Source organism: Ochotona princeps, chromosome 31 (genome assembly GCF_030435755.1).
Source record: "Ochotona princeps isolate mOchPri1 chromosome 31, mOchPri1.hap1, whole genome shotgun sequence".
Taxonomy (NCBI): Eukaryota; Metazoa; Chordata; class Mammalia; order Lagomorpha; family Ochotonidae; genus Ochotona; species Ochotona princeps.
Window position 1 is genome coordinate 13,095,403 of NC_080862.1, and position 16,715 is coordinate 13,112,117.

The 16,715-nt window shown below is 46.1% G+C and overlaps 1 protein-coding gene across 1 annotated transcript in view; it reads left to right on the top strand.

Moving 5' to 3' along the window:
* The window catches only part of PGM5 (phosphoglucomutase 5), a 146,436-nt gene that overhangs the window by 8,119 nt on the left and 121,602 nt on the right, over positions 1 to 16,715 (top strand). Inside the window, exons 2-3 of the mRNA XM_004591835.4 lie at positions 10,322 to 10,484; positions 15,612 to 15,758. Coding sequence (XP_004591892.2) covers positions 10,322 to 10,484; positions 15,612 to 15,758 — 310 coding nt within the window. The remainder of the gene's footprint in view (positions 1 to 10,321; positions 10,485 to 15,611; positions 15,759 to 16,715) is intronic.

The window sequence follows — 16,715 nt, forward strand, 5'->3', positions numbered from 1 at the left end:
TTCCTGCACAGCCACACAATGAATGCCATTAAAATCCACAAAGAAACTGGGTATGTATGTAGTGTGACAAAGATGTGAATAACAGCTTGTTGCAGGAAAAAAAAATAGTTGGGGGAGTACTGTGTGCATTCTGATCCCACTGTCATGTGTATAATGCAGATATAGAAATGAAGCTTGCAAGAACACATTCCAGTCCATGCTGGATATGCCTCTGTGTGTCTTTGGTGAAGGCAAATCCATTCCTTGCTTTTCACTTAGTTCTCTTGGTTGAAAAATAATATATGCGGGCCCTGTGCGGTAGCCTAGCGGCTAAAGTCCTTGCTTTGGACACACCAGGATTCCACATGGGCGCCGGTTCTAATCCTGGCAGCTCCACTTCCCATCCAGCTTCCTGCTTGTGGCCTGGGAAAGTAGCCGAGGACAGCCCAAAGCCTTGGGACCCTGCACCTGTGTGGGAGACCAGGAAGAGGCTCCGGGTTCCTGGCTTCAGATTGGCTCAATTCCAACTCTTGCAGTCACTTGGGGAGTGAATCGTCGAATGGAAGATCTTCCTCTCTCTGTCTCTCCTCCTCTCTGTATATCTGACTTTTCAATAAAAAATAAATAGAACAGAAAAATAATACATGCATTTGATTCATAATTAGAACACCTAGGTGGAGAACACAGAAAATTAGACATTCTGGATTTAATCGCGGTTCCCCTGTTTGCAACCTTTGCGACCACAGAAAAGCCACTAAGTCTCCAGTACTTTGTTCCTTAGTTTATACAAACCAGGAAAGAGCTAATTCTTTGCTTCACATCTTTCAGGGTTGTTTGGGAGGACTTCCTGTGATGTGGGTTAATGTGAATTATTGTTTATTATCACCAAACTATTTTACTCCTCTGATGAAAGTGAAAAAAGGGCATATGTGTGTTTGATCTTGGTAGCTTTGTGGATCACAAGGTGGCTGTTGACATGATCGTCATTGTGCTGGTTGACTTTTTTACTTGATTGCCGAAGACATGATCCATCCCCATCCCCAGAACACACACACATACTCTCTCAAGCACAGGGAAACTCACTCTCTCTCTCTCTCTCTCTCTCTCTCTCTCTCTGCCACTGTACTTGAGGTGGTAACAGCTGCATATGAGCACATTTTAACTCTCCACAAAGTAACTGTTGACAAGGTCTGTGCGTTGTCTCCTGTTTAGAATGGAATAGGCCAGTGCCATCCCTTTCCATCTTAAACCTGTGTGAGACTCAGGCTGTGCTAGAAGCCAACCCTTTCCCCACTGTCCCCCCCACTGAGGCCCAGCCCTTAACCTCCTCTGCTTGGTTTAGAAGGATTTTGAAACCTGATGGATTGGGCCACGTGAGAGATGACCTAGAAGAACAGACCTAGCAGGGGCAAAGAAACTCGACACTAACCTGCTGAGTGGCGTGACAATGCACAGCTGTAGGTACTCAGGATGCGTTCAAGTGTTTTGCAGGATGTTTGTCAGGGGCCTGTTCCTACGGCCCTGCTCAGTGTTTGCTTAGGAGGCGTAAGCTCTTTTTGGACAGGATCTCCCAAATGTAACGTGACAGATGTTAATGTGGAATAGAATACGGAAGACCCAGCTTGACTGTCATAAATAACAGTAAATTGTTGAATCTTGCCGAGTTATAAATCTCTAGTTGTCAGAGGTCTTCAGTTTACGGCAGCATAGCAGCAGGGGTGGGAATGAAGAATTAAGAAATTAAGAATTAAGAAATGAAGCTAGTATGCCCAACCTGATAGAGACTGCCTTGATGGGCTTCCTCTGAAAAAATGTATATAAATGGATTCTAATTGATTATGATTACTGCTCAGAGATAATGTGTAACACAAAAGGCTGAGGTTTTGTAAAAAAAAAAAAATAGAATGTGTATACATGTACTATGTATCCTACCTAGAATAATGTATTTAATGTATCTTTAAAGATGGCAAAGACGTTGAATGGATGCTTTTGAGTATCTATAGTTATAGTAAGGAATTCAGACAAATTCTTTTTTTTTTTTTTTGAAATACTGATTGATTTTCCTTGGAAAGGCAGATTTACGAAGAGAAGGAGAGATCTCCATCCACTGGTTCACTCCCCAGGTGGCCGCAACAATGGGAGCTGAGCCAATAGGAAGCCAGGAACATCTTCTGGGTCTCCCACGCGGGTGCAGGGTCCTAAGGCTTTGGGTCATCCTCCACTGCTTTCCCAGGGCACAAGCAGGGAGCTGGATGGGAAGTGGATCGACTGGGAAACATGACTGGGAAACGCCCAGGTGCCCATATGGGATCCTGGTGCATGCAAGGCGAATATTTGTCCACTGAGCCATCACGCTGATCCCTTCAGACAATTTCTTAGAAAATGAACTTTAAACTTGAGTTGATTTTGACACAAAGTATTCTTTTTTTTTAAAGAATTATTTTTATTACAAAGTCAGATATACAGAGAGAGGAAGAGAGACAGAGAGGAAGATCTTCCATCCGATGATTCACTCCCCAAGTGAGCGCAACAGGCTGGTGCGCGCCGATCTGATGCTGGGAACCAGGAACCTCTTACGGGTCTCCCACGCGGGTGCAGTGTCCCAAAACTTTGGGCCGTCCTTGACTGCTTTCCCAGGCCACAAGCAGGGAGCTGGATGGGAAGTGGAGCTGCCAGGATAAGAACTGGCGCCCATATGGGATCCCGGGGCTTTCAAAGCGAGGACTTTAGCCGCTAGGCCACGACGCTGGGCCCACAAAGTATTCTTCAATTCATACATGACTTTCCATATGTATTTTCATGGATTTTTTTTGAATACTTTTGATCGATATAAAATCCCCCCAATCCTGTACATAAATATAGTTTATCTTCTTGTAAAGCTGCTGGCTGGCATGTCCTCTTAAGCAGTTAGGGTAGCAGTGCTCAGTGCCTACCAGAGACGTAGAGGGACTAATGAAGGATAATTTAGGTCAGGAGAGGGCTGCCAACAGGGCCTGTCCTTCTCTTTCAAAGGATGCCCGCAGCTTCTTAGGGAGCCAGATCCATGTTCACAAGGACACCTGCTGTGTAGCGGTTACTGTTCTCAAACACACAGCAGTCTAATGTGTACAGATTGAGACGTGGTACTGCTATTTTGACGGATCAGTGATGGTGTGGCTCATTCATGGATGACTGCACAGCCATTGGCATTATGTCATGGTGGTGTGCTCAGCACCTGGGAAGACACACTGAAGGGAAAGTCTAGGTGATTAACTGAGCAGTGTGTGTGTGTGTGGGTGCGACAGTCCCCTTAGCAAAGTTGTAAATATTGCTAGTACTCATTGTCAGAGGGCAGGATCACGCATGCTCTTTTTTTCCCCCATAGTTGTATTTCACAAAAATTCAGCAAAGAGCATGTGTATTTTGTAATTCAAAAAAACATTTCAGGCCGAACACAGCACTTTGATGTCATGACAGGAAATGAGGCCAGCAGAGGATGTGAGTGGAATGTGCGCTCTTTGCCATGGGCTGCGACCTGGAACCAGGCTGGCTGTGTTCCTCTCTTTGCCCTCCATCACGTCATCTTTTAGACCCTTTAGATACCACAACGGAGAGTAGAGGGATTCTAGATGCTGACCAAAGACACGTGGGCACTAGGTGGCAAAGTCAGTTTATACCTCCTGTCCCCCTGGATGCCCAAATCTGTGCCTTCCTGACTCAGTATCTATTTGTGCATCGTATCTTGGCTTGCGATTGGTGTGGTTGCTTCACAAAATGGCAGCCAGCAGGGCTCTTTCTTATTTTAAGGAGTCAGGTACTTTTTCAGAGCAACTTTTCAAGCTCTAATCATACTAAGTTCCCAAGCCTTCTGAAGCAGAGGACAATGACATTGCCTGATCTTTTCAATGAAGTCTTGAAAAATGGGTGATCTGGTTGAGAACCCAAACCTGGGCCATCAGAACTGTATGCCTCATTTACCTATGCCTGTGTAGTGGACAGCATGTCCATAGGAACATGGGGGACATGACAGCCAGCTCATCTAGGCCAGCAGGGGGCGTCAAGTGCCTCTTCAGAGGATAGCAAGCAGAACAGATTGGATAACTCTCCTGGCCAAGCTTTGTTGCATTTTCCTAGGTTTATGGATGCTCTAAGGTGGACTTTGTCAACAAATAGACCTTGGAAAGATTTTCTCAACCTTGAAACAATGAAACCAACTTCTTAGAACTCGCACAACCATTCAACTAACACCCTCAGAACACTTCCCCACACTGGGGTCTCTAGGGTGTCATCAGCTAACTGTCCCTCATTCCTGGGTGCTGATGATGTAATTTGAAAGCCTCTTCCCCTGCAGAGGTATGGGAAAAAAAAAAACCTGGAACATTTGTCCCACCAACCTTTCCTCCTACCTTATCCTTCTCACCATAATCAGAGGCTCACGTGTTGTTCATTCATCTCAATTATGAAACCAATATTTTTTTTTATTACAAAGTCAGATATACAGAGGAGGAGAGATAGAGAAGAAGACCTTCCGTCCGATGATTCACTCCCCAAGTGGCCACAACGGCCGCTGCTGTGCCGATCTGAAGCCAGGAGCTTGGAGCCTCTTCCAGGTCTCCCACACGGGTGCAGGATCCCAAAGCTTTAGGCCGTCCTCGACTGCTTTCCCAGGCCACAAGCAGGGAGCTGGATGGGAAGTGGAGCAGACGGGAATAGAACCGGCACCCATATGAGATCCCGGGGCGTTCAAGGCGAACACTTTAGCTGCTAGGCCACTGTGCCGGGCCCCATGTTACCGATATTTAAAGGAAAATTTTAAAAAAGAACTTGGGCCAAACTTGTAGATAGCAGGGTCTTTTCTGCATTTGTTCATCCACATGTGGTTCTTCTTTTTTTTAAAGATTCATTTACATTTATTGCAAAGGCAGATTAACAGAGGAGAGACAGAGAGGAAGATCTTATCTGCTAGTTTGCTCACCAAGTGGCTGCTACAGCCAGAGCTGAGCTGATCCGAAGCCAGGAGCCAGGAGCTTCTTTTAAGTTCTCCTGCCTGGGTTCAGGGTGCCAAGGCTTTGGGCCATCCTCTACTGTTTTCCCAGATCACAAGCAGGGAGCTGGGTGGGAAGTGGAGCGGCTGGGACATGAACCAGCATCCATACGAGATCCAGGACATGTACAAGGTGAGGATTTAGCCATTGAGCCGGTGTGCTCTACACATGATTCCATTGGGCTATCATTTCTCCCTGGAACCTCTGAAAGTGTGTGAGAGTTTCCAGTGGAAACTATAAATATAGTTTCCAGTGGAAACTATATTGCTTGCTTTGAATGTGGAAGTCCCTTGATGTTTGCAAACCACAGCCATGGCTTGAGTTCATTATTTGTCCAAATTGCGCTTAGCCGTCTCCCGCTTACGCACGTGCAGCTGCTCTGCCCAAGGAGTGGCACTCCACTGTGACAGCTGGGTCTGGGAGACAGAAAACTTGCCATTATTGGCAGTTGGACTTGGATTTGTGCGTGTGTTTAACTGAGAGTATAGGAAACAGGTGTCTTTGTGCGTGTGGCTGTCCATAACATGTTATGGCAGCATCGTCCTGGAGAGCTCTAACTTGCTTACTTTATCCCTCTGTTCCCCTGTCTTTGAGAATTCTCTCTCTCTCTCTCCCTCTCTCTCTCCTCTCTCACCACCCCCCATCCCCTGACCATCAAGGAAATTGTTTTTTTATTACTGTTTTCCTCCAATCCACTTTGGGATCTGCATCCATTATGGAAGCGTGAGTGGAGAATATTGTGGAATGTCACGGTTACTCTTTCTATACCTTAAAAAAAAAAAACCTTACTTAAGGCCAAAAGGGAATCATAAGGGAAAAATCTAATGTAAGAGAATTCACGCATGAAAACAGTCCTGCTTTCTCCAGTGTTGTGTTACTGGAGAAAACTCCTTTAGTCGAGTTCTGTGTCTCCTTGGAAATTTTAGCCCGAGAATTTAATTGTATGTCTCCACTCCCTAGGATTTTTTTTTTTTGTTTAACTCCCTAGGATTTTATTTTGAGCTAATTAGAAGCTGAACTCATACTCGATCTAATGTAGACATATAGTTGCTAATATTATGAAAACGAAGGAGCTGTCCAATAACCATTGAAAAAAATTGCACATAGAATCCAATGTGACGTATACAACAAGTGCTTGGGAAAAAGCTTGCCTCTGGATGCTGTTCTGTACATGTAAAGGGGCCTGTTGACTCCCTCAGCACCTGATATACCACCTGAAGGGTGGCAAGAACAACGATCTAACCCAAGAGCAGAGATTCAAGAGTTAATAGCCTAGCAGCTAAAGTCCGCACCTTGAATGCGCCGGATCTCATATGAACACCAGTTATAGTCCCGGCAGCCCCGCTTCCCATCCAGCTCCCTGCTTGTGGCCTAGGAAAGCAGTGGAGGACGGCCCAAAGCCTTGGGACCCTGCACCCATGTGGGAGACTTGGAAGAGGCTCCTGGCTTCGGATTGGCTAGGTTCCAGCAGTTGCGGCTCACTTGGGGAGTGAATCATTGGACGGAAGATCTTCCTCTCTGTCTCTCCTCCTCTTTGGATATCTGACTTTGCAATCAAAATAAATAAATCTGTTTTTCAAAAAGTCAGTGGAACATGTTAGCATTTCTGCATGTGGTTCCTGTCTGTAAGGATGCTGTTTCCCCAAGCAGTTTCAGATCATGAACTTGCTACGTCCCATTTCTGTATGAGAACGGAAGGAAGTAACTTCTTAGTGCTAATAAAGGCCCCTCGGGCTGAATGGGGTTGTCCTTAACCCAGAGCAGACCCTGCGGTGCTGGAGGTCCGGCAAGAAGGGTGGGCAGCAGAGTGCTATGGCTTGGTCCTTCCCCCGGGGGGCTGTAGGCTAGGTTTCACTCAGGGACAAAATTCAGCTATTCTGGTTTCAGTGGTATAAAACAAACAAAGCCAGTTATGCAAGAAGACCCATCTTTTTGCTTGCAAGATGGCACCTGGCTACACTAACAGGGTAGTACTAAGATATTTCAAGGTTTCTGGAAAAAGCCTTTTAGGATAGGCATACTATTCAGTGGAGTCTCTTCTTGCGTGACCCCAGCCCATGGGTACTTAATGATTCTCAGGTTAGCGCATTTCAGCCTTACCATCAGAAAATGAATTTATTATTTGTTTGTTTTCCATGATACAATGTTGTATGTGTAGGGATTCCCCCCTTCACCTCCACATCCTTCTTTCCTGTTCCCCCATCACACTATTTTCCCCAACATTATTACAATAGTATAGTAGTATAGTCCTTCAGCAACAGGCAAGTTATGAGAACAGCATTCTGCTGTTTGAGTGTATCCTGGCGTGGCAGGTATAGACAATGGTAGAAAATCTAACATCCTATTGTCAAGCCATACTTGACAGTTTAACCTATTTTTTTTTTTTAAAGATTTGTTTTTACTGGAAATGTCAATTTACAAAGAGAAGGAGAGGCAGAGAGAAGGATCTTCCATCTGAAAGGGCCAGAACTGGGCTGATCTGAAACCAGGAGCCAGGAACTTCTTTTAGGTCTCCCACATGGGCACAGGGTCCCAAGACCTTGGGCCATCCTTGACTGCTCTCCCAGGCCGCAAGCAGGGAGCTGGATGGGAAGTGGAGTAGCTGGGACATGAACTGGCATCCACAGGGGATCCCAGTGCATGCAATGTGAAGCTTTATCCACTAGGCTGTTGTGCTGGGCCCTAACCGATCTTTTAATTAACTTTTCCGTAGGTTTTTGGAAGGACTCCCATATTTCTAAAACTTTTCAGAAAATGGCATGGTAATTTCAGGGATAATCTGTATCTGTAAATGCATTTTCAGTATTAGAGGAGAGTGTGGAACTTGAGGAAGGCGAGTAATGATCTATATTATATTTAATTGTAAAAAAGATACTTGAGAGGGAGGGATGGGGGAGAGAGAGAGAAAGAGAGTGTAGTATATGTTCCTATCTGCTGATTCACTCCCCAAATGCCTGCATAGCTGGGGCTGGGCTGTACAAACACAGGGGGCCAATTCAATCCGGGTCTTCCACGTGGGTGGCAGGTATGCAGAGTGACTCGAACCTCCACCCTGAATATTGATAAGAACTCCACCACTTTGGACTTGGAACCATTTTCCTTGCAATCCCGTTTCTGCACCAATATGCTGTGACCTTGTAGCCCTGTTCCCGCCAATCTGCTGTAAGCTCATGACACCGTATCTGACAGCCTTGTCCACCAATCCCCTGTGGCCTCTCCTCCAAATCCCTGCCTATTGGCCCATTACCAATCTCTCCCGGCCTGCCCTTGGCCCTATCCAGTAATCCCACACACCTGATCATGGCCAACGATGGCCGCCCATGGCCATAAAGGCACACTCCCGTGTGTATGCTGCCCCTTCTTGTGCGCTCGCTCTCTTCTCTCTCTCTCTCTCTCTCTCTCTCTCTCTCTCTCTCTCTCTCTCTCTCTCTCTCTCTCTCTCTCTCTCTTCCCTTGGAGCCCCATCCTGTCACTATGGCAGGCGACCTCTTTCTCTCTTCCTCTCTGTCTCTGTCTCCACTCTCATCCTTGCTGCCATCTTCCCTGATGGAATAAAACCTCCCGTGTGACTCACTGTGTCTGGTGTTTGTTGTGGCAAACTGCAAAGAGCTTATATGGAAAAGGGCTTATGCCCTAAAGAGCTAACAGCAGGGACCCAAGTGCTTGAGCTGTTACCTTCTGCCATCCAGGATGTACATTATAAGGAAGCTGTAACTGAAAGTAGGGTGGAAAATCTAACCTAGGCACTTCTGTATGAGATGTGTGTATCCCAGTGTCCTAAGTAGCATTCTAACTATTGTGCCGAACACATGCTTCCAATTACTAGATTTTTTTTTTAAGATTTTATTTATTCTTATTGGAAAATCAGGTATACAGAGAGAGGGAGAGACAGACAGAAAGATCTTCCGTCCGATGATTCACTCCCTAAATGAGTGCAATGGCCGGTGCTGTGCCAATCAGGAGCCAGGAACCTCTTCCGGATCTCCCACGTGGGTGCAGGGTCCCAAGGCTTTGGGCTGTCCTCGACTGCTTTCCCAGGCCACAAGCAGGGAGCTGGATGGGAAGTGGAGCTGCCGGGATTAGAACCGGCGCCCATATGGGATCCCGGGGCGTTCAAGGCGAGGACTTTAGCCACTAGGCCACGCCGCTGGGCCCTAATAGGAATCTTTAGGCTGTTTAGCCTGTGATTTTTTTTTTTTAAATATGTATGATATTAGATGGCTTTTACTGACTAAAGCCCTTGAATAGATTCTCATTGTACACCAAATAACATCCAAATTCCCTTAAGCTATGGTAGTGGTTAAAATGGATGCTGCCAGCATCCCACACTGGAGCACTGGCAGGAAAAACAGAAAGTGACAGGATGCTCCATTATTCCTTGTTACAACATGAGTCCTTGTTTTCTTCCTCACGGGTACCCAGTTAGTGATCACTAATGTTATTGCTTTGTTTACTTCTGTATAGCTTGTCTGCTCCACTTGAACACAAATGCTCTGGGCATTGTATCTTTTCCATAATCAATCATTCCACAATTACTTGCTTTCTCTGGCCACAGTTGTTCTCATGTTTTTTTGACTTCAGAAATGACGATTACAATTAGTGTAGGCTTCCATTTGGGTGATGGGATTTTTTTTTTTTTTTTTTTAAAAGAGATCCCCCAGTTATTTATTTTTATTTGAAAGGCAGACTCTACAGAGAGGAAGAGAGACAGAGAGAGGTCTTGTATCCACTGGTTCACCTCCCCAAATGGTCACAGGGGAAAAGAACGGGATTTTTTTTTTTTTTTTAAGAAGTATCTCAAGTGATTCTGATTTGTAGGAATGTTTGGGAACAGCCAGATCGGATGACACTCAAGCTTATTTCAAAGCAAAGCATAGCAAGCACTGTTCTTTAAGGTCATGTTACTGACTTTTTTGAAAAGTTGCTTTTGTAACCTCAGCACCTGGCCTCTCTCATGGATGACCTCCACAGCGGTCATTCGCGTGAGTGGGTCATTTCTCCCGTGTCCCCAATGCATGCTGACAATAAGCATGAGGTGGTAGCAACTTGGAACCCCTTTCCGGTCATTTTCAACATGATCCCGTGTGTTGTTTCTGAGCCTACGGCGAAGCCTCCCTCTTGGTCATGAGCAACCATTGCTTATCTTCAAACTACTGAAAATCGTTTCAGTCATAGTCTCTATGTAGGCTAATAGTTGAAGACCACCGGATTCGGGTGCCTTGAGAGGTCTAGGACATACTGGGCAGTGAGGACGGCATTGGTACTGCTCGGTTCAACCCATGCAACTGCATTGACTTCTCTCGTTTCCTCTGATCTAGATTGGTCGGCTGATTATTGGACAGAACGGCATCTTGTCCACCCCTGCAGTTTCCTGCATTATTAGGAAGATCAAGGCAGCTGGTGGGATCATCCTAACAGCCAGCCACTGCCCTGGAGGACCTGGGGGCGAGTTCGGAGTCAAGTTTAATGTGGCTAATGGAGGTATGTTCAGAATGTTCTTTAATTTATCGTGTTTGAACAGTCTATGCTTACCTGCAGTTTCCGCTTGAGACTTTAGCCAGAGCACACGGGGATGGTCAGAGAGGAGCCAGTCATGGCATTACTTCACTTATACTGCTGCTTACTCAATTTTACAGTTTGAAGATTCCGATAAGGGGGTGGGAAATATATACGGAGATGATTTTTTTTAAAATAAAAAGTGAACATACATCGAAGACACAAGAATAATAGTAATTAGATTTCATGTTTAGATTAGTTTATTCATTTTGCTGATCGCTTTCTTTATGGAAAGTTTTGAAGACAAATGACACCGTGAAGACATGTCACACCTAGACACCTGCTGATGCATCTCTTAAAAAGAAAGGCACACTCCTGTGTAAAGTACATGTAGCACAAGGATAAAGATAGCACTGCTTCTCCAGTAGCTTCTTAAGCCTAACCTGATTTCCCCCAAGAATCCCCAAATGTTCTGCTATGTGGATGTATCACCAATGCACATGGATTTGGTTGACTCTCTTTAGATCTGCAGCAGTGAGCCTGCACGTGTATGAAGGTGAGAGCTGACTTTTTAAAAACTTAAATGCATTGAATTTTTGATGATGTTTACTTAATTGAGAGGGATGTATGTCCATGTGGCTGGACCACCAACTAGGAGAGGGGAGGGCCGAGGGATGGGGAAAAAGTGGATGAAGTGACCGCCTCCAATCTCCTTTTCTTCTTCTGATACCCCAAGAAAGAGGAGAGATAATGGGAGAGGGCTGCTCCCAGCAACCCAACCGCATCAGCACCCGGGAATTGGGGAAGGCCACTCAGTGTCATCCCAGGGTCTCCAATGTGGAGCATGGTCCGAGGATACTGCTTAAGTGGTTTTGATAGTTCTGAGATGCTGTTGATTTCATTGCTCCAAGGTTGAGGAAATCATTTGGAGGTTGATTGGCTGACGTAATCCACATTAGAGTCTTGATTCGGCTAGATACTTGTCTGGGAGAGCTGTCCAATTTGTTCTGCCCTCCGTGGTCCTGCTGTCCTCTGCAGGCCTCAGTGTCTGGTTGTCACATCCCCCAGGGGCATCTGGGCATACTGTCCACCTCACAGGCCTCAGCAACCATGGAGACCCAGTAGTGACCCATGCACTACATAGTCAGACTTAATAGTCTGAGATTTTCCCCATGGTTGGAGTTCTGAGTCCAGTGGTCCAGTTGGGGTGGGGTCCCCAAAGAAACCTTGCCAGAGGTGACTCCAACCTGATTCCTGTGTGTGCCAGCTAGTGTGGGGTTTGGTTCAGTCCATCACCCACATCAGCCTATGTACACACAGGTGGTTGCAGGCACCTGATCTGTTCTGTCCCCAGCCCCATCTCATATACAAACCAATGAATGCTGTGGCCAAACCTCACCCTGTCCATCACACCCTCAGCCCTCGTGTACATCAGCAGGAACTGTAGCCTAGTTGGAGCTCAACCAGGCCTGCCCACTCACTCCTGGTTCCTGTGTATATCAGTATATGCAGCAGACTTGGTCCAATCTGTCCCACATCCCATTCAGCTCTCATTTGTATCAATGGGCTTTGGAGCCTAGCTCAACTCAACCGAACCCACTGTCTGGCTCAAACTCAGGCTGATGGGTGACACCATCCCTGGACCTGGTTTTCATACTTATTGCTTGGAGCTGCAGCCCATTAGCAGAATGCCCACAGTTTCCCTACTAAGTCCGCTCCCAGCCCAGATCTTGGACTTTCCAGGTAGTTTTGCTTTGTTTTGAGATTTTATATATTTGTTTTGGAAAGTCAGATGTACAGAGAGGAGGAGAGACAGAGAGGAAGATCTTCCGTCCATTGATTCACTCCCTAAGCGACTGCAGTGGCCAGAGCTGAGCCAGGAGCCAGGAGCCCAGAGCCTCTTATGTTCTTCCATGCGAGTACATTGTCCCAAGGCATTGGACCGTTCTTGCTTGCTTTCCCAGGCCACAAGCGGGGAGCTGGATGCTAAGTGTGGCTGTCTGGAGTAGAATCGGTGTCCATATGGTATCTGGTGCGTGACAAGGCGAGGATTTTAGCTGCTAGGCTACCACACCAGACCCTCCAGTTAGTTTTATTTATTTTTTTATTATTTTTGTTGGAAAGGCAGATATACAGAGAGGACGTAAGACAGAAAGGAGGATCTTCCATCTGTTGAGTCACTCCCCAAGTGGCCACAGTGGCCAGAGCTGAGCCAGTCCGAAGCCAGAGCCAGGAGCTTCTTCTGGGTCTGCCATGCGGGTGCAGGGTCCCAAGGGTTTGGGATATTCTACTGCTTTCCCAGGCCCAAAGCAGGGAGCTGGATGGGAAGTGGAGCTGCCAGGACAAGAACCTGCACCCATATGGGATCCTGGCATGTGCAAGGCTACAGGAAAATCAGTTTTTAATTTAGCAGACTACATGATGAATCTGTAAGACCTAAGAGAATTATGATTTATGTGTTTGTTTCTGTTGCTATTCCATAATGCCTGAGACTGTGTAATGTACAGATGGGATGCCAGCACATTCAAGGCGAGGACTTTAGCTGCTAGGCCACCGCGCCGGGCCCTAATCTATTATTCTAAGTCTTGTTGTATTAAGATAAATAGTCGTGGTTCCTAGATTGTTCCTCTGTGGAGATTAAACCAATAGTAGATTGAAAATAGTTGACCCTGGCTGTAGGCAACTGCCTAGGTTGCCTTGTACCTGGGCGAGGGTTACACTGCTGGGAGGAAAATCAGCCAGTAGCTGGGGAGCATTCTGGGCTTGGTTAACGCCAGCTCTGTGTTAACTATATCACTGTGCTTGCATAGCCACCTGTTCTATTTTATTTTTTAACATATGTGGGGAGATGGGAATTGCTGGGCAGTGACACACAACCCTGGCCCCTGGGCGAGGGGACTGCAGGTTGCATGGCAAGCGGGGGAATCTAGGGACATACTGGAGTGGAGTGGCTGATGATATATTTGATAGGAAAGCAATGACTTCTGGCGTCCTCCACGGGCTGGGTCACTGCACTCACAGGCAGGTGAGGGAGCTGGGATGGAGTAGTTTAGAGGGGGGGAAACCAGAGGGCATGTCCGATCAGGTCAAGGCACCTGCCCCCTTGGGAGGCCTGTGCTGAGCTAAACAGCATGGTAAGAGCCGGGGCATGCAAAAGCTGGGGCTGGGGACGGTGGCATGAATGATTGGACAAGGCTGCAAAACTCGTCTAAGTAGGAGGTGGGCCACATCAGGCTGGGTCTTAGTACCCACCGGAACACAAGAGAACCAGATCTGGGGGCATATTCTGTAGGGGACTTGTGGGCCTGCCTCTGTGGGACTACAGCACCTGCTGGTTCGCATGGAGAGCTGCGGGTGGTGACGGGCTAAGGCAGGAAACAAACAAAATGCTTGAAATATTTGTTCCAACTACCTTCCATCATAGCGTGACCCTCCTCATCCTAATCAGAGACCCACATGGGCGTGCACCCCTCCCAACTATGTAAACAATAGTAAAAAATAATGATAAAAAAGTCAAGACAGCACAGGAGAACAGAAGAAAATAGTTGAAACTTTGCCCATGTATTAAACATGCATGACACAGGGCAGCAAAGATTGTCATAGCGTTTATCGTGTGTTGGGTATATGTGTAATTAGAATTGATTTTAAATATGTCACACAGTGTGTGTAGCTTATGTGCAACTACTTCGCAGTTTAATGTAAGTGCTTGAACATCAGTGGCTTTTGGTATTTTCCATCCCCTGAGAACACCAACGGGCAGCTATACTCTTTTTAAAAAACAAAAAAAAGGGCCTGGCGCAGTAGCCTAGAGGCTGAAGTCCTCACCTTGCATGCGTCGGGATCCCATATGGTCCCCGGTTCTAATCCTGGCAGTCCTACTTCCTATCCAGCTCCCTGCTTGTTCCCTAAAAAAGCAGTCCAGGACGGCCCAAAACCTTGGGACCCTGTACCCGCGTGGGAGGCACAGAAGCAGCTCCTGGCTACTGGCTTTGGATCGGTGCAGCTCCAACTGCTGCGGCCACTTGGGGAGTGAACCACCAGATGGAAGATCTTCCTCTCTTTCTCCCCTCCTCTCTGTATATCTGATTTTGCAATAAATTGAAATAAATCTTAAAAAAACAAGACCGTAGGGCTGGTGTTGTGCTGTGGGTTAACCTTCCTCCTGATATAGCAGCATTCCATGCTGGCCTGTGTTTGACTCTCAGCTGGTCTTCTGATTCAGCTCCCTAATGAGGGACTTGGGAAATCAGTGGAAGATGGCTCAAGGCTTTGCTCACCCTGCCACCCACATTGGAGACCTAGATGGACTCTCATAGACTCCTGGCATCAATCTTGGCCAGCCCTGGCTCTTAAAACCATTTGAGGAATGAACCAGAGAATGGAAGGGGGATCTCTGTGTTTCCCCTTCTCTCTGTAACTCCGCCTTTAAAGCACAAAGAAAGAAATTGTAAGAAAATAAAGCGAAAAAGAAGTGAAATCGAAAGGAAGGCAGCTGTTGGTTCCATGTTCAGTTTGTTTAAGATCTTTACTTTATTGTCAGCTGAATCTCCCGAGGAAATTTAAAAGACAGTTGAAATTCAGCTTGCTTTTTTTTTTTTAACAAAACGTGGGAGTGAGCAGTGTGTCATTGGAGGCAGTAACGAGTTTACCCTGCTACGCTGGCCTCATTGAGGAGCAAAGACAGGAATGGAAATCATATTTGCGTCCTCTGGGGGCACCGGGCAAGGTGCAGGTTCAGGCTGGAGTCTCTCACTTCTGCCACATGCATATCCTGTTTGTGTTTCATTTCCTGTCAAGAAAAAAAAAAAAAAGCTGATGATGTAACTGGGTCTCCCTGGCAGGTGTGAAACTATTTTTAGAGGAGATGTGTAGCGTTGCTTACAAGTTGAAAAAACTGTGGCCTGATTAGTCTACACACAGAGCAGGGGAGGCCGGCCAAATTTCCTCCATGGCGAACGGATACAGTAAGAAATAACAAGGGGCGGTTAAACTATGAAAAGAAGGTACTTGAATATGTGTTCTGCCTGAAGGAGGGTGGTCACACCTCTCTAACTGAAATTCTCAGACTTTTAAAGAAATGCATTTTGTGTGTATGTATGGTTCACATGTTAGGTCCTGCACCAGATGTTGTCTCGGACAAGATCTATCAGATCAGCAGAACGATCGAGGAATACGCCATATGCCCTGATCTCCGAATCGACCTGTCCCGCCTCGGGAGGCAAGAATTTGATCTGGAGAACAAATTCAAACCATTCAGAGGTAAGAGAGAGATGGAATCTGAAGATGCCAGAGAAAGTCTGAGAATGGGGGTGACTTGGCGTTTCAGAGGAGCAGGTGCAAGACAACCACTTAATCAGCGGTTCTAGGACTGAGTGTTTCTGTGTGTGTGGAAACAGTGTGGTCTAGAGACAAGAGACAGAAGCCAAGGAGTTCAAAGCTGGACTCTTTCAGTAACCTTTTCCCAAACCCTTTGTGATTTCTGACATGGGGTGATGAGATTCCTGGTGGAATCTCATCTCTAGCTTTCCTGCGCTGCGAGTTGCCTGAACTTGTCTTAGATGTTTTAGGTCTCCGATGTTAATGTTGTACCAACATTCAGCATGAACGTGCTGGGCTGTCTTAGATCTGACAAGTCAGGCCTTATTACATTTCTCAGAGAACACAGGGCTGAGTGAGCCTCATGTAATGTTAGGATGGCTCACCTGCTGTATATAGGGCAGGACCTGAAGGGATGGACTCAAGAGAAGTGCTGCATGTATTTAGAGAAACAGATCAAGAATTGAAGAGGAAGAATGAAATTTGCCAAAAATACCATCGTGCTGGGTGAGTAACAACTCCTCAGCTTCTCAGAATATCTTTTTATTGTGTAGATTTGTTTTGGAACCAATAGAACAACACATTCATATTTATGTGCACGTAACTTTTCTGCCTTTGCTTTATTCTGTTACTGCTTCTTTGAAGACACACAAGTAACAGTGGAATTCGCCCACGTGTTTTGCTCTTAATGGTTCTAAACACGTCAATAAAAGTTGGTTTGATGATAACATTCTTACTTGAAAGGAAATTTAGCTTAGCTAATAAAGATGAAATGCCTGTTTCGTGACCACGTGATTTTTTTTTTTTTTTTTTGGAGACAGAAATATAAAACACCTTAAAAGAAGTTTCAGGGGTCGAAGTGTTGGGTTGGTGCTGCCAGATGTTTCTTCAGAAGTTGAG